Source organism: Agelaius tricolor, unplaced genomic scaffold (assembly GCF_023055355.1).
Source record: "Agelaius tricolor isolate 1412-34295 unplaced genomic scaffold, bAgeTri1.0.p SCAF_3, whole genome shotgun sequence".
Lineage (NCBI taxonomy): Eukaryota > Metazoa > Chordata > Aves > Passeriformes > Icteridae > Agelaius > Agelaius tricolor.
Window position 1 is genome coordinate 6251252 of NW_027269263.1, and position 18465 is coordinate 6269716.

Sequence of the window (18465 nt, forward strand, 5' to 3'; positions counted from 1 at the left end):
TTTAATGACATGTGATGATCTTTTATCTCCAGGAAAGGAACTCACTGCAATGTGACATTCAAAAGGCAGCCTATTTGAAGCATCTTCAGGTGATGCTTCCCCATGTACTGTTAGATGCCTTTTGAAGCAGGAGTGGTTGTGTAACATACCCAGAGACATTGCATATACATTTATTTATATACATTACCTGTGTTTGGTTGTCACCCATCATCCAGCTGTGACCTTTCATATTCTCATGGGTTGTATGGCTGGTTTGAGACATCCATGGAATTCAACGAGTGCACTTCTGTGTGAAATGCAGCACTGATTAATTCAATGAGCACATCTTCAATCAAATCAGGGAAGTATGTCACAGGTAGCTGTTTTCCTTCCAGAATCTGGGGATATTTTAAGCTAGTAACAGAGAGTGCTGAAGTGAAAATTACAACAGAGGAAAAAGACTCTGGTTTCTTCATCATCTGTGCTCAGGAGCATGGAAGACCTGATGTTGAGCAGCAGAAAGTACTTGAAGACCCCAATGAAAACAACCTGTAAAGGCTGTGCATCCATGAAGAGCAGGAAAGGTTGGGCATGGTAACATTCAGGCTGTGAAATCATGTATATACTAAAATATGATGATACTGAGACCATAATGCTCATGTTCAGTGGGAATACAAGAATGTGGAATAACTAAGTTCTAACAGCTGGGCACAGATAATAATCCATTGTCATTCCAGGAAATACCAAGTGGCACGTATGGGAGTCTCCTTTCCCCAAAGCATAAACCAGAGATGCCAGAACACATCTGCTGTCCCTCTGTGGTAGCTGCTGGCTTTTCTGCACCTACCAGGTCTTCACTGCCAGGTAACTGTGAAGCAGAGGCATCCCTGACTTGATTTTTCCTGCTGCACAATAAATAACTGAGCTGTACTGAGCCAAATTAAATATTATGTAATTTTGCTCTGAGGTTCTGCTGTCTTTTAACACTGAGTATTTTCCCCCTTCAGTTCAACATAACAAGTACTTTAAGGCATGGAAATTTCTGAGGGCTTTAAATGACTCCTCAGTCATATTGTAAAGGCAAATGTAATGGTTATGAATAAATGAGATAACTGCTTGTGTCTTAAAAGGGCACAGAGGGAGCTGAGCAGGAGGGAAAACATGTCAGAGATGAGATCCCAATCTCACTGACATTGGAACTGCACTAGGCGGGCTTTTAAAACCTGCTTTTAAGAGTACAATCTGTCATGAACAATGGGAAATCCAGGAAAAAAACATATTTCAAGGTATGTTTGCTGGTGTAAACATATCCTGTGATCTCACATAACCATGTTGCTTTGGCAGCTTGATTATAAGACTACAATTCCAAGGTGGGAAATTCAGTTGTGGGTTTAGCACAGGACATGCCTCTGGTGTTTATACAGAACAGATACAGACACACCACAGCTTTTAAACAGTGTTCCTAAAGTGATACTGAAATGTAATGCCACCCATCTTACATAAGTTTAGTATCACTTTCCCTGAAAGTGTAATCGTTTGTAACTGCGAAAAGGAATCTGAAATGTTGCATCCTAACGTGGATCTTTTTTTCTGCATTTAGAGACATGCATATATTTTATTTATTAAAACACTTAGGGCTTGAAAAGGCTACTAATAGGTCCATTATTGCTCCTTCAGTCACTGCAAGAAATTTCAGTCCTGATCAGAGGGCACCAATATAGTAAGTTCAGAAAAAAGAAAGATTTTAGGATACTTCAATGTCCTAAACAACTCATTGAAATTATGTTGATTTCTTTTAACAAGCACAGGTTCATTCTACTAAAATGAAGGATTTTTGATGGATTATATGGATGGAAGTGTTGGGAAAAAGAGATGTTCACCAAAGCACTAACAAGTTCTGAAGCAATGACCAGCAGTAACTCAAGTAAAAAACGGTGATTTTGTGATTAGAGAGCATTCTAGACATATCCTTAAGGCATGTGACTTGTGTTTTACATAAAAGCCACCTAAATCTTAAGACAGTCAAAAGAGAGAACTGAAGAAGCTAATTTTTGAGCTAAACAAACTGCTGTTTCCATTGAACTTTTTACCTTTTTTACTTTTTTTTATTTAAAACTGTATTTCTGACATCCCTATTACAGCTGCAGTTTATTTTTCCGGTTCAGGAAAGAATTGAGTGCATTAATGGAACTTTTCTATTTCCAGATTAACTGCTTTGAAAGTGAAAAAGAAGTCACCTTTATTGTAAAGCATAAGCCAAATGTATTCAGGGTCCTCTCCAGTTGCTGTGTTGACATGGACTGGAAGGTTAAGTGAAAAGTGACTGCAAGTGCAAGGGAATGCTAAATACTTTTATTGATTGCAGAAGCACCAACCTTCAAAGTCTCAAGTCTCATTGCTGTGATAGCATTAAGATTACCATATTGAGAAATGTAGGTATTATATTTATACTTATTTCCTCACAGCACTTTTATTTTAGACATAAAGCTTTGCATTCCCTGCCTTATGTAATCTTACAGGACAGCACTGACAGATTAACAATTGGTGTACACTGACTTGCTTGGGTATATGCTGAATTAAGCCAGATCAATCTGTTTTGGAATTTCGTAACACCGTAGGGAGCGTCAAGAACACCACCAGGCACTAAAATAGCAAATGTGGAAACCTGGACACGGTTCCTGTGTCTGTGCTGTTTGGTTTCTCACTGCAAGCATTCCTCATGGTGACAGGAGGCTCATCTGCCTCCTTTCTGGCTCCTCGGAGCTGCTCCCTGGCGCGGCGGGCGCTGCACGGGGATGTCTGAACCCGGGCCAAGGGCAAGGAAATGTGCTGCTCTCTCCGGTAGTAGTGAGCTGATGAAGGTCACTTCTTTAAAAGGAGCAACATGATAGTCTCCAAGCAGAGAGGAGAAGCCCCAGCCAAAGAACTGTCGCTCTTGGACCTTCAAGATTTATGCTTAGTATCTGTTTATTTGCAGGATTTCTGCCGGGGCTTCCTTTTATCCATGTCTTCTTGTATTTCCAAAGGAAAGGCCTTTAGGTTTTCCTTCACACAGGGGAGGCAGAAACTTTTGGAGTAGAACAGACTACAGTTCTGTGAAGAAAATAACAGTTCTGTAAAGAAAATAGCTAGCATTACTACACAAAATGGAAATGCTTACATTCCAGTCTCATTAAACTGCATTTATATTTAGAATTCTTCTAAAATTAATTATTCTTCTTCTAGGCTGAAATATTCCAGCAATTTAACTTTTTCTTACTCAATGATTCTAACATCTGGTTAGAGCCAACTGGGTGAAAAATAAAACCCCCAAATCAACTGTCCCACTGCTCCTATTAAAGTTACCTTCACCAGCTCCCTGCTACAGGGAATAGCAACACCCCTCCTTCAGCTGCCTTCTCCTTCCAGCACCATGCATGGGTTTCCTGGCCTCCACACTGAATTCCAAGTAGGATTTCATGGCTAAGCTGCAGCTGGTGTTGCTGATGGATTATACCTGGAGAGTGAATAAAGGTGTAAGAGATTCCATGGCTTTTACTGAAACAGCAGAGTTTTCCTCTAAGTCTTGCTTGATGAAGATTTCTACCTCCTGAGAGGATCTTCCAAATTCCTGCAATGGCATGTGAGACTTGGAGTCTCACCACACTCTTCCTCACCAATCTCCACAAAAATGGCCTAAAGGCCCACACAAGTACCAGGTACTGGAGGCTCTCACAACAGACCATCTTTTCCATAACTCCCCAAAAAACTATTCTTCCATTAACCCATGCACTTGTATTGTCCTAGGAGACTACTAAAAAGTATCACTATTATATCAATATCACAGAGGTGTCCAATAACCGGAGGAGTTAAATGAACTCCATTCATCTGAGACAATTCAAGTGAGATTTCATCCCTTACCCTCAATAAATGTGCCCGCTGGTTAAAACCTAGAACCATGCCTGGTACTAAAGCTTGAGCTAATGGCTCCTCTGAACTCTTGATGGCAATGTATAAAAGCTGTTGTGCACAAAGAAAGTGTTTTTGCTGTCCCTGTTCTGTTCACAGCTCATAGAGACCCAATATTTTTTTTTCCCCAGGAGCTGTAACCAGATGTTAGTAATTGAATAGAAAGAAGCAAAACTGATGGAACATTTTAATGTATTTGCAATATTAGCGTTTCAACAACTGAAAGAGAAACTAATTAATGTATTATTCCTTTGCTCTGCAGCAAGACTTGACATCCCTGGTTCTCTTGATGTGCTGATCACCAAATTCCAAATAGGATTTCATGGGTAAGCTGGAATTGGTGTTGCTGATGGATTATTCTTGGGGATTTAAGAATGAATAAAGACATCAATTTAGATAGAACTGGACAAATGGATTCCCTGGGTCTTACCTAAATAGTAAAGTTTTCCCCTTGCCATGGTCATTTGCAGCTGGCCTTTCTCTGGGAGCTAGGCTTGGCTATTCCTGTGTTCCTCTCCTTGTTTTTGTTTCTTATGTCACTATCTGGGCTTTAGCAGCGGATTCAGATGATAATTATATCAAAATCACAATCAGCCTGCTTCCATGTGACTTGGAAGCTTGGGGAACAACTTGTCTTCATCTATTGTCCTTTTCTGCATTAACTGCCAGGCCCTTTCATCCTCAGGAATGAGTGTGAGGCCTCAGTCTCTGAAAAGCCCTGAAAGTGGATTTCAGTTGCACAACCTCCAGAGCCTATTGTTTTTTGTCTCTTGGTATCCTTACTATGTTAAGCTGCCAGTTTAAAAGGGGAGATCAGAGTTTCAGCTGGCCTGGCTATTGTTGCTTGCATTGCCAAATGGCACACAGCCCCCAGCTCCCAAAGGTGGCCACTGGGCCATGGCAAAGGAGGGGAGAGGCTGTTCCTGCAGGTGGGATCCCCACTGTCAAGATGCAGCTCCTCACAGGTAAAACAGGTGCTCAACTTGCATTATTGTGGCTGAAATGAGTTGCTAGTGCAGATTTTGGCCAACAGGAACTGGGGAAATCATCACTATGAACCACTGCACCCCTGAGCATGTAACCATAGTGCTGCTCTCTCTGTCCTGGGACTTTCAGCCTAATTTTTCTTTCAATGCCCTGTGAATTAAACTTACTAGAAGTTTAATTAAACAACTAGAAGAATTAAACAACTAGAGTTGAGCCCTTCTTTTAAACCCTTATCCTGATACAGTTCTGTGTTTAATCAGATGATTCTTTAATGTGTTTTCTCCTTTCCATGACCAAGGCGGGAGAGGGCCATTTCAATTCCAAATTTAATAGTCCAATTCAGGCAAAACAGCTGCCAGAGCATGCTGCCATAGTTTATTTCTGTTTTGACATGAATCATGGCTGAAAGTAATATATATATAGGGATGGTATCTACCACAATACGTAAAGGAAAGGCTCTGCCTGTCCCTACCCAGGACTGACCCCACATGACTGGAAGCTGAGTGGGAAGCAGCTGTAGTATTACATTTATCACTTAATGCCTACAATCATGTGCTCAGTCACCTTCTGCTGAGGTGAGCAATAAGGGATGAAACTTGCTCCCTTTCCTCCTTCTCCAAAAGCCACCTTTTTTCCATGTCTTTAGAAAGTGTTGCAATAAAACAGAAGTAACTATTTAGAGTTACTAATGTGGAACAGATTATATCATTTCCTCTCCCCTTTTCTGAAAGGGTAATAGGAAGAAGGGCACTCAACCTGCCCAAAGACTTTTAAAAGCATTTCTATTATCTTCCTTTTTGTGTGGTTTTGGAATGTTTTAACACATTACAGATAATCATTGGAATTATTCCCAGTTGCATCAGAACTAATGGCACTTACCAAGGCTCTCTGATAAAAGACTTGAGCAGGGTGATACAGGCTACAAAATGATTGAAGTAAATTAACTGAGTGAAACTTCAGAGAATATTTGGAGATATTTAAGTTTATGAACACTATACAGAACAGCTCTAAGTCATGACTTTTATTGGCACAATAAAAGAAAATAAACTTCAGCTAGCATGGGTTGTCCCATGAAAACCCTAAAATCTGATCTGTCTCTCAAGTCCCCTTAGGTACAAAAGCTAGCTAAAATCCCTTTGCCAAATCCAAGGTCAGAAAAGTCTTAATTTTGCCACACATTAGCCTAATTCTATTCTGAATTACCACCATTTAAAAAGCAGCCTGCCACTAAAACCTTTCTGATTGGTCCAGCTTCTTTGCAAAGAGGCCCAAGAAAGTATGATTTTCTTCAGCTTCAATTCCTGTGTTTTAACATTTAACTCAGCTCAGCAGTGAATTGATGTACTTGGGTCAAGCACAAGCAGGAACCACAGCCAATACAGAGATATTATTATTCTACCTTTGTCTCTCTCTATTGCCTTGGATAAGTTTTTACTTCTCTGGACTTTATTTTCCTTACATGAAGAGGAATAGTATGTGTTTACTTTGTGGTGTGGGTGTTTAAAGCACTAATTATCATTTCTGCAGATCTCTTTCAATGTTACCTAAGCAGTATTGCTAAATTCATTTTGAAACCATAGTCATCTGTGTGATTCACTATCTGGCCTGGCCAGTTTGGTTAGAAATTTATTCTCAATCATTTACAATCAATGTTTTACTTTGAGTGATACCATCAGGGGAATCTTGAAAACTCAGATAACAAGCAGTAAATGACTGACAGATTTCCACAACAGGCAAAATAAGCAGGACTTTCAAAAAGATTAGAAGCTTCCATTAGCTCACTGCAAGTGTCTTCTATTCATTGCCAAGGTTTAGGTTAACTGAAACAAGCACATATTTTCAAAGAAAAATCCCCACCTTCATTCAGAAAAGCACAGTGTGTGCAAAGACCCTGACAGGCTGAAATGCTCTGACAGCTCAAATGCCACACTTGGAAATATCTGCTGAATCCTTCCTAAATTCAAGACACTTGATTTGGGAATGAAAATAGTTAAATGTGCTCAAGTTTGTCCCAAATGTGTCTGTGTTGCCAATCTGCTGTTAAAAAGGAAGGATAAACCTGGCATGTCAGGGCAGGAATCAAGCCCCTAAGCCCAAACTCTGAGTAGCTGCTCTTGGCTCCTTGTTGGGCTGTGTGGGAGGGAGTCAGCCCCTGCCACAGCAGGGACAGCAGGGAAGATCCTGCTCATGGCAGCTTTGCCTCCACACAACTGCCCTGAGCAACCTGGCTCTGGAAACTTGAGCTCAGCCACCACAGCCACAACCAGAAAGTGCTGGCACTTCACCTAGTCACAGCCTACTTGTAGCTTCAGAATAGAAAACAAACCAAACCAAACCCTCTGAGCTGCAATCGCTTTCGGTGACTTTCAGTCATTTAAATGTCAGAAGAGACTTCAGAGATAGGATGCTGAGAAATACTCCCAGTGCAGGTAGCTGGGTGTGCAAGCTCCCATGCCAGCTGCACACTGTGCCATGGATGGCAGGAAACAACTGGAGCCCCCAGCAACAAGCCAGGAATGGGCACAGATCCCTTCCCTAACAAAGGGCTCAGGGCCCTGCAGCACAGTCTGGGAGAGGACTGCTCACCCTGAGACTCTGCAGGAGCCAGTGAACAGCAGGAAGACCCCAGACCCAAAATTCCCCATGGGAACAGGTGCACAGACTGTAGGGGTATAAAAGCCATGGGGTTCCTTTGTTCAGGGCCCCTCCCAGAGGAAGCAGCCTGAGCTGTTCCTGCTGCTGCACAATTCAATTATTAAAGCTTTTTTCCTGAAATTGGACCTGACAAACCTGGGTAAGAAGTTTCTTTAACAGGGAAATAAACCCAATCAGGAGAAAGGTGTTACTGCATGCTCCTCTCAGCCCATCCTTGGTGCTGACTGCCACAAGTCAGAATAGCAACTAAACTGAGCCAAGTGTGCCTGTATCCTTCTGGCTGTGTCTGCCCAACTCCCAAAATCTGAGACTCACAGCAAACAAAGGGGCCAGTTCTGCACTGAGAACAAGGAATTAAGACAAGTAATTTTATACCCCCTTTCTGGACTGTATTTAGATTTCATAGTTTAAGGTTTCCTTCCAGCTGCTACTTAAATTCATTCTTCCTCAGAGAGCAAGCATGGCATGGAACACCTCTCTTCCCTGCTCACTTTAAATATTAACTTTTGCAAATAGGATGGCAGCCCTGTGCTGTGAATGCAAACCTAACAATCCATGGACATTTATATTCTCTTTATGGAAAAAAAACCCCTGATCTACTATGGTGTGTGATCTATACTGCCCTTGCATTTCCTGGTGCTAAGAAAGTAGAAAAGAGCACTCATTGTGCTTGAGAGGCTGGACTGTGCTTATCTGTAAATAGAACACTCACAGATGCTGATCATTTTAATTTAATACTGAGAGCTTCATCTGGTGGAATCCACAAGAACATACAATTATGTACAATTAACATGCATATATTAGTAGGACAAGGGGGAGCAGTTTGCTTTAAAAATGGATTGTTTGGGATTTTGCTGCTTGATATTTCTCTGATAGGTCACCAGGACTGGAACAAAAAGAAATTATTGAAGCAGCTTGTTTTGCTTGTTACTTACTGTACCAACACACACTGCTCTGCTACACAAACTGCAATGAGACCTAATGATGAGGAACTTGTCCTTGTCAGGGGTGAAAGGATCCCTCATGACATAGGCTTCTTCCAAAAGCCTGCAAAAGAATAATTTCAGGCTTTTAGGTGTATACTTCACACTTGTACTTGATTTGCTTCTCTTGCTGTTGTGCACGGGGCAATGCAGCAGCTCTCCAGCTCCTTTTCTCTTCAAAACCTTCAACTCTGCAGCTGCCTTCAGTCCTATACTGTACTTTCTATCTCTCTTCCAAAAGTAGAGCAAGTGGTGAGTCTCTCAGTGTCATCTTGCTAAGTTTTTCTCAATGCTCTACCTTAACTGTCTTCCATTTTTTATAACAGGCATTCTTTAGCATGGCCAGCTCCTGTACCCTGTCAAGTCACCATTTCAATTGCACAGCTTTTTAATTAGAAGTTCTCTTCCAAAGCTGTGTGCATGTGAGTATGAAATACAAAGGTTTTACTGCTCTTGGTTATGTTGCTGCTGTAAAGCTGAGGTCCCCAGCTCTTGAAAGCAGGAGCTACCAGCAGAGAGCCTTGCAGTCACCTCCAGTGTGCTTACTTTATGGCACAGACTGTACTGCTTGCTCCAGGGTGTTGAGGGAGTGCATTTAATAATAATTTGGCGACCTGCTTGGGAAAAACTAAAGCTTTGTTTTTTCTGGGAGCTCCAGGCAAAATAATACAGAAGCCAGTTGAGCACCTGTCTGCATAGGGGCACACAGCAAGGGCACCTGGCTTCCTCCTGGGCTTAAGTAAGAATTGGATTATGGGAATAATATGGATAAGAGGTATTCTGTCAACTAGTACTGCCTTCTCCTTGCCTCCACACACACACAAAAGTGTGTGCAGGAGTGTGTCCAGCACTGTGTTCCTCTCTCCTTTTCCTGTCCACTCAAACAGAAAATGATTTGGCCAGAGCCTTCCACTGTTAGGAAAGATCAGGCATCTTACCATGGCAGATCATCCTGTCAACAAGTCCCTGGGATACAAAGACAAGATTGTGTTTGCAAAGCTCCCCTTGCAGGATTTGACAAGGGCCCCTGTCCAGCACATTTCCTGCAGCACTGCATTTGGGATGTGAGCAAGCCAAGAAAGATGGGGTGTGAAGCTGTTTCTTAAAAGCATTAATAGAAGTGTTATTAAAAGTCAGCATTATTCTTTTGCCTTTGGCACCTGAGCAATCCAAATAAAGCTGGGGTGTAAACTCTGAGATTGGATAACCTAAATTAAGATTCACATTCAGACTCTTCAGGAATGGACCTGATCAAAGGTGAGTAATTGCACTGCTGAGTGGAAGAGGGAAAACCAGTAGCACTGTGGGGTTTGGAATGATAAAAAGACAGCTGCCCAAGGACAACAGCCCCAGCAGGTGGTGATTAACAGCTGTTTCCATTCTTTAAGAAACTGAGCAGTCTTATTGGGGTGAAATGCTGAGTGCATGCCTGACTTCCAGCTCCAGAGAGTTCCTGAACATGTCTGCCTGATGAATTCGTTGACCATGATGGCCTCCACCAGGCTACTCTTGCATTTAAAGCAAAGTGCTTTATTTTATGGGAATTTAATGTCTGCAGACAAAGCTGTAACTGCATAATTTCTGGTCAAACTATCCCTACTTAGCAGACAGAGAAAAGGCTTTAGTTCCTGAAAATATAAATACATAGTGAGCACCCACACACCCTGATGTTGCATGGTCTGACAAAGGATTGTCCAATGCACACAAAAAGCACTGCTGTTCAAAACTCCACATCATGCCAGAGAGCTCTAAGAAGTGGTTTTGCCATATATATTTCATTCATGCTGTGTGTATGTGTTGCTCAGCTGAGGGAGGCTACAGTGAGGGAAGGGCTATTCCCAGAAATACCAGACTGGCAGTCAGCAGTGTTCTAGCAAGAAAATATTGATACAGTAGATTGTCAGTGGGGCTAGGAAATAGGTTAAATACAGATTTTGGCATGGTATTGAAGCAGGGCACAAAAACTTATTGTTGTTTTTCCTACCAGCACTGACAATTTTTAACATTCCTTCTCCTTGGAAAAAAGGAGATCACTTTAAGCACCAAGTTCAGGGTCAGTAGAGCACGTTACTGGGCTCATGCAGTGCACACTGCAAGGATTCCAATGCTCATAGCAGCAATGAAGTCTGTGATCTCAGAGGGCACTTACACAATCGAGTGAGAGTTTGGTGACATCTGCCCATAATATGTGCACAGGGCTGATAGCTCACATCTGAACTCTCCTGCTGTCTGAACTTCTTTGGGAGCATCCATTTGTAAGCTACCTGCAAGAAACACACACAAAAAAATCTTTTAGCCTCAAAATGCAATGCTGGGAACATATCTGCAAGAAGATTAAAGTGACCTGAGACATCTGGCTTTGCAAATTGAAACCCAAAGGAAAACTGACAATTGCAGACCTTGATTAGTAAATATTTTCTCCCAAATCAAGTTGGTTCCCATGTCCCAGTTAAATGTTCAAATTCCTTAGACAGATCTATAAACTGCAGACTGGGAGCCTAACTATAAAGTTCACCTATTAATTTGGAAGATCCATGAAATAACTCAGGTGACAAAGCACATGGCTGTGATCTCAAAAACCCTCTGCTCAGCTGAGGTCTGTACTCCCTAAGTGCTTCCCAGGACACTGTTCCCTATCTGCTGCTATGCAGAATTCCAGCCCAGCTCTGCAATGCCCATCTCCTCCCTCAAACTGGGGCCAGGAAAGGGTTTGGGACCTCACTCAGGAGGCAGGTACCAGGAAGGTGTTTGCAAAGAAAAGACTGTGTCTTTTTCTTTGCTTCTGGTTCACCTTGGAATAGAGTTTTGGAAGCTGACCCCTGACTCCCTGTTCCCATCTGGCTTTCTATGGGAATGAGGCCAATGGAATCATCCTATAACTTGATAAAGTGTTGGCCCATTCCAGCCACATAGGACAAAGGAGCAGTCACCTTTAAAAAAGTTTAGATACCATAACTTTGATGAAAATAGGCAGAAGGAGAAGACTCTCCTTTATCCTCCTGGAGAAGACCCATATATTTCTGGTATCCAACACCTTGATCCATGGTTTCTGTACTACTAAATCACACTAGTTAATAATGCAGTAATAAAAAAAAAAGCCAAACTTTTTCATTTTCTTCTTCCAATATTTTTTCCTTATTGCTTTTAATGAACTAAATAGGCTTGCAGAGGAATCCAACAGCTGCTAACAGTAGCACAAGGTGAGAGGCAGAACTGCAGCACCAGCAGAAAGGCAGGGCTGAGATGAGGGACCTGCACATCCCTCTTTTGGTGACAGTGGGCTGCTATTTCTGCTTGCCCGACAGAGTGAAACTGAATCCTCAGAGACATCTGCTGACAAGGTGAACTAGGGGCAAGGTGAAGCAGAGCTGGGACTACTTTCATCTAAAGTTCCAGAAGAACAGGGAGATCCTCAGAGGATCCTCTTCATGACAGACATCCAATTCAGAAAGCCCTAGCCTGTTAAAGCCTGAAACCTAATTTTGGAAATAATCTGCCTTACCTCATCATTCCTTTACCACCAGCCTTTCCACAGCCATTCCTGGCATTTCAGTAGCACAGAGTTCTTCAGATGTAACACAGATGGGGCTGGGCACTGGATTTATAAATAAATTCACCTTGAGAACACCTTAGGAAGATATTTTTTCACAAATTATATGACCCTTGGATATGATGTGTTTTCCCTACCTCACAGGGATGATTGAGAGCATTTAATTAACTCAAGTGCTTTCAGATTTGTCAGTTAGTTGTATGGCATGTACATGCTACCCATTTCTCCCTGTATATTGTAATTCAGATTCTTCACACTATGAGCTAACTCAGCTAAGAAGTCTACTTTTTGAACCCTGTATTTTTGTTATCAGTCTTCCTTAAAAAGGAGAAATCATTAACCCCGAAGAAGTAGAGTATGGAAAGTCACTTGAATCAAATTGAGAGGACTAATGCTGACTTCTTCTTTAAAATAGCGCAAAACACCAAGAACCACAACAACAAAAAAGAAGTATTTATGGCAGTGAGGGTCATAGACTTTGGAATGAATGTGTCCTGATCCCAAGTTAAAATAACAGCCCTGGGTTCAGAGCTGAAGTACATTAGATATAGAAACACCTGCTCTCTCACAGACCATGGCATGTAGAACAGAATCTGTTCAATGCCTACCACTGGGAAGGAATGATATCTATGTACAAACACATTTTTGGCTATGCCAGTTGAAAAGCATATGATCCTGCCTGCAAGGCACAGATGAATTTATGATGCTTTCCATCTTACTCCCAGCTTACAAGTCACTGGTAGCAGCTGTACCAAGTTTTATTTCACTGGGAACATCATTTGTCCTGAGAGCTTGTCTACGCATCAGCACTTGGGAAAGTTAAGGTTCCTAACTAAAGGTGTGAGGTCAATGAATGCACAGATTTCAGAGTTGAATGCTTCCATTCAGAAGTAAAGTTTGCTGTACAACAAAGTAAAGCCATTTCCTCCTGAAGAAAGATATTTAATGTCAAGTTTATGCATGTGCTTCACACCTTTAGTCTAAATTGCCAAGCAGACAAGTCCTGAGATGCACTTTCTCACAAAGAGTGGCTTCCAAAAAGTTCATTTGCTTTGAATAACCATGGCTTTATGCCATAAACCCAGCTGAGCCAAAGCTTTGTCACATTGGTCAGCTCCACGCCATCCTAGCAGGATGTGACAGAGTGCCAGGTGTTTGTCTGCCCTCCAGACACATGAGGCAGAGTGAGAACTCATTTCTCTCTAGCAAACCAGCAGCAGGATAAAGGACTTCTTGAGGAGAATGTCTAGGGCACTGATCCCTTCTTAATAATGACAGACAAATTTGTGGCCACAAGCAGCCCAAACCATCACCGGGTGCTACCACTATGGTTTTTTTTTTTTTTTTTACCTTGGGATATTCTGAAGCAGCACCATTTCCCAGTAACACATCACAAGTCTGTCTGGCTGACACATGCTGAACAGGTCTTTGACAACAGCTTGTCTAGAACTGAATTCTGCCCGAGCATTTTCCACTCTGACTGGAAGCCACAAGGTATTTTAACACATCTTTACCTGACACACATGCCCAGCTCTTCTGGAAAGAACACAGATATCCACATGCTTGGGTAACCACTGAACTAACACGCTCCACAGAAGCTTGCTAGGTCAAGCCTAGAGTGCTGCAGGACGTCTGTGAGGTTGGCTCACATATCCTGGCAAAAGGTGAAGCACACAGATTTCAGTGCCATGGTAAGGAAATAACTGCAGTAAAAGAAAGGCACAGGTTAGGTAGTGCTGAAAGAGTGTTTCTCTGTGCTGTCTGCAACTGATACCTGATATAGACATGGGGAAATGGCTCTCAGTCCAGTTCTCTGGAGACTCCTAAAGGTTTAAGGGCAATTCTGATTGGAACACTCTGCTAAGAGGCCTGGAAGGCATGCCAGAAATCATAAATCACCCTTAAACTGTCAGGGTCAGTGGCAAAGAAGTAGCACAGATAAGTAATCTGATTTTCTTTGCTTCAAACCTCATTAGCACAAGTATTTATAATGCATAGGTTAAGCCCTTCTTAATACTCCACAGGAGACTCCTGTATTTCTGAGTCACTGATAAACTAGAGAAACCATACAAGAAACAAAGTACCTATAAACAGATGCAGACTTTGATTTGAAAGGCTGTCAGATAAAACCAACATTGACACACCCTTAATCCTCTTCTACAAAACCCTTGTTTCTTTTACATGCCAAGATTTTCCTGCAGTATTCACTGCTGATGACAACAATCTATTAAAATATCCACAACTCGATTTTCTACAGGTAGGAGTGCTCTCTAGTAGAAGGGCAGTTCATACCCTGGCATGTGCCAGTGTTTGGTGTGACAGATATTTAAACACACTTCAGCACCAGCAACTTTGCCTTCTTCAGAAAATCTGCTGCCTAATTGATCAGGCAGTAGATAAAACAGCAGAACCTTCTGACTTGCTAGTTAATCCCTGGGTGAACAACTTTCTTCCTCCTGTTCCTTCATGCTACAGCCCTGAAGTCATGTTTAGGTCGCCTGTGGCTGCCTCCCTGCTCTTCCTTTGAGCTGACTTACCTTGGGTTCAGCATGAATTAGCCCAGAACTGCAATTTCACAAGGTGTGAACAATCGGAACTTTCATCCTTACTCCCTCTCCCAATGATCACTTGATTGAATTAAACCTTGATTTGTTGCAGCACCCTTTTCCCCCAGGCTGGGGGTTGTGCTGGCTTTCTCTGCTTGGAAGGAACAGAGATCCCTGCAGGCTTTCTTCTAGCCACAAGTCACAGAGCAGAGCCCAAGCCCTGCTCCTGAACAACAGCTTCCATGGATTCCTCATGACAGCAGCAGGATAAACAGTCTAGGTGGTCACAGATGTGAATGACAGTGGGTCTTCTGAACAGTTGTCGGGACAGAGGAGTAACACAGACAGGCAAATCAAGCCCCTCCGTTAGGTAAAAAGGGTTTCTGAACACACAGTGAATCTCAAAAAGTCATCTATACCTAAGATCCATGATTTCACAAAGCTGAGAAACACTCAACAAAAACTAAGCCCAAGTGCTCCTTACTCAGAGATGCCTGCTCTAAATTAGGCAGCATTTAGTAAGAATCTTAAATCAGGTGGGAATGTAAAGGTTCACACGGGAAGGCTGCACAAGGCACCATCTACCCATAACACGAGATCCAAACACTGAAGTGTTGCTGAAGTGATCATCAGTTCTGGATCACAGAACTGTTATTCTTTGCCAAAATGGAAAAACCAGACCTGAGGTCAGATTTCATTAAATCTCCTTCTGGTTCAACCACGATATTAAAATCAACCTACAGCAACAGTAACCCTCTGTTCTGACTCATTTTGCCTCCCTTCCACACTGCAACTCTCTATTAGAAATTTGTTACATTAACAGCCATAGGGGGAAGAGCAAGTTGCTCTATTAATTTATAAGTTACTTTTTAAGTTGTCCTTAAAAAAAGTTAAGTGCAGGGCCACACAGATACCACTGAAAGTATCAGCTTGGTCAAGCACAACCTAAAACTTAGTGCAATACTTTCCAACAGAGTGTAAAAATAGGAACACCAAGATTTTGTGGAAATACAGGAGGAGAGGCTAACACAGTATTTCAGGAAATAAGACACTGCCATTTGACATCATCCTGAAAGGAAGAAATAGAGCTCCAGTGATTCATCTCCCTACAGAAAGCAAAGTTGGGACTATAAGGAAAGACTAGGAGAGACTCAGCCCCATGACAGGGGGTTGCATGTGACAATGTCCATGCTGTGGAGCTGGTGCCCAATTTCTCCTGTGACCAGGAAGATGTTCAGCATTAACATACCTGGGAAAAGGAATTTCTTCCAATAAAAGCGTGACTGCAGCTCTCAGTTTGTTAGGACTGAGATCAAGTTGGGGACTGCAGAATGAAGAAAGAAAGAAAGAAAACAAAAACAAAAACAAAAACAAACAAACAAACAAAAAAACCCCAAAAAAACCTAACCAGAAGGAAGGAAAAGCAAACAAAACTACCAGAGGGGTGAGGGGTATGGGGTGAAGAGTGCCAGCTTCAAGAAAGCTGGGAATAAAGACAGGCATGTCCCTGCCTAAAACTTCTGAACGTACATGGCCCAGCACACCTTCTGCAGCCACGCTCATTTCCTCTGGGACACGCTCCTCGAGGTTTGTTATCCCATCTAGTGTGAACAGTAAGCACAGAAAAGCATCAGAGAGATCCTCTGGCAGCACATTTGATGGAGCAAAGCCCACCATCACCAACCCTTAAAAAGTTATTTTCCGGGGCACTTGTTGGGAATTGTCACCAAAATTTGCAAATTTCCTTGTTTCACACCTTCACACCAAGGTCACTTCATTGGTTTCAGTTTACAGTGGAGATTATTAAGTCTTTTAGTCAGGGGTTAGCAGCTTCCAAACCTCCTGACATACACCTATGTCGAATTTCTGTCTTCTTGCCAAGCAGCAATATGGAACAAAGTGAATTCAGGCAGGCACAAGACTTCCTGAATTTTTAGCAATGTTTTCAGGTTATTCTGTTTGCCCCTGTCAGAAAGACTTGGCTTTCCAGCTATTACTTGGATTACTTTGCCCAAAAACTATGCAGGTACTGAAGCTGCATTTCTTTCAACACCTGATGCATCAAACAGGTATTGAGGCACATATACAAGAACCCCTCCCACAATTCTCTGTAGGGCACAGAGAAATACGTGTTCTTAGACAGCTGAAGACCTATTTTATCACAGAGTGACAGGCCATTCCTTTTGTGCAAGCTCTGTACCCTGCACAGTCTGTTCTCCAGAGGGTCTATATTCACGCTCTTTCCTTCCAGAAGTTCTCTTGGACAAATTTACTTCTGTGTTCATCACAGGTAATAAAGAAGAAAAATGGCTTTTTCTAATATGACAAATGTAATCATGGCTGGAGGTGTGTGGATCCTAGAATTCACTAAAACCAGTGAACTGCTCCTCCTGGGTCACATGTTAGGAAGGCAGACACGTAACATTTTCACAGTTCTGACTTTTTATCCAAGCAGCTCAAAATCCACCAAGAACTGGCAGCATCCTCAACATGTCACAGATATTTAATAAACTTTTCTTTGGCTTTAGATCTCCATCTGTCCAGTACACACAGACAGGTCTGACCAAGATTTCACTGAGGTCCAAAAAGAAAGTGTGGGCTCAGAGTAGAGTTGATTAAGCAGCAAAGCTGATGGGGTCTTGACAGAAATTGTATGTTGCCCGTGTTTTTCAAAGTTTTTCAAAGGTCTGTGTAGATAAGGCCTAAAAACACTGTGATGTTTCATGCCAGATTTAAATGTGTCCTTCCCTTCTGCACATATACATGGCTCCAAGCACAGTTAATGAGTTTACTTCACTCATGTTGGGAAAATTATGACAAAATGAGCAAACAGCTGGGGTAGAAGACATAGTGCAAAGTTATTATGGCCTGCAGTTAAAAGCAGACTTCAAAGGAGGCAGCATGGTTCAGGTGTTAGATGGGCAGCAAAAAAAGAAAACAAAAAGAGCAGGTGAAGATGTCTTCACCAGGCTCTGACAAAAGGAGCAAAAAACACTTGCCAATCCTTGCTTTTTCCAGGCCTGAACTAAAGAACAAAGATGCCCAAGCCATTGCAACCACATAGATAACCTGTTCCTTTCTTAATCCAAATCTCAGGTTTTGCCTATCTATTGGGAATTTGGGGGCTTTTAACACCTTTTTTGGTGTAGTGATTTTTGTAGTAGTAAAACCACTGATTTAGTCAACAGATCAGTGCAAAGGTGATGCACAGGCTAGAGAGCTTGGTATCTCAACCAGCCTGGAGAGCACATCTCCATTACAAGTCCCTTTACCAGCAGAATCTGAGTATTTCCCTACAACTCTCCTCAAACAAAAACCATCTTTGGTCTGAACAACCTCAGACTGTTGCATCTGGGCAGAATAAAACTTTCAGGAGAGCCTTTATCTGGCTCTTGACACAACCTTGTCATATTTGTAGAGATCACAGACTGTGTTTGAGGCACGACACAAAGTGAGACAAGGTATCACTAATGCTTTTATTGTAACAGCTCTTTGACCGTAATTTACATGGGAAGTTCAGGCATGAGGAAAATATTTCTGGTACGGCGCCCAGAAGCATGAAGGTCTTAAATTTTGTTTACATATAGCATGCCATTTCATTTGTAAGAATATAGTTCTATATCCTTACTAACTACCAGTGCCCAGATCCACTTCTTTGGCTCCAAGGTGCCTGGAGCTGGAAGACAGTGGCCTATGGCTCGGGAACCGTGAGTGTTTCCCGCCCGGCAGTGCCCGGCCGGCAGCTCCGGCCTCCCCCACTCCCGGTTCCCCGGCCCGGATCCCGGTTCCCCCTCCCCTGGCTCACGTTCCCCGCCCG

General features: G+C 42.3%; 1 protein-coding gene across 1 annotated transcript; it reads right to left on the reverse strand.

Annotated features, from left to right (window-relative positions):
* Positions 1-2946: 2946 nt before the first annotated feature.
* CDPF1 (cysteine rich DPF motif domain containing 1) lies at positions 2947-10805 on the reverse strand. Its single transcript, XM_071424264.1, has 3 exons — positions 10702-10805; positions 8505-8616; positions 2947-3072 (listed from the first exon to the last, which is right to left on the reverse strand). The coding sequence occupies exons 1-3, from the start codon at positions 10803-10805 to the stop codon at positions 2947-2949; spliced, it is 342 nt and encodes a 113-aa protein (XP_071280365.1).
* Between the last annotated feature and the right edge of the window lie 7660 nt (positions 10806-18465).

Bases quoted from the DNA above. Each gene is read 5' to 3' on its own strand.
- CDPF1 (XM_071424264.1), bottom strand. From the start codon at position 10,805: ATGGATGCTCCCAAAGAAGTTCAGACAGCAGGAGAGTTCAGATGTGAG. The intron at 8,617-10,701 runs GTAAGTGCCCTC...ATTCTTTTGCAG, and splicing joins CCAAACTCTCACTCGATTGT to GCTTTTGGAAGAAGCCTATG. The intron at 3,073-8,504 runs GTAAGTAACAAG...TTTTCTTCACAG, and splicing joins GAGCAGTGTGTGTTGGTACA to AACTGTAGTCTGTTCTACTC.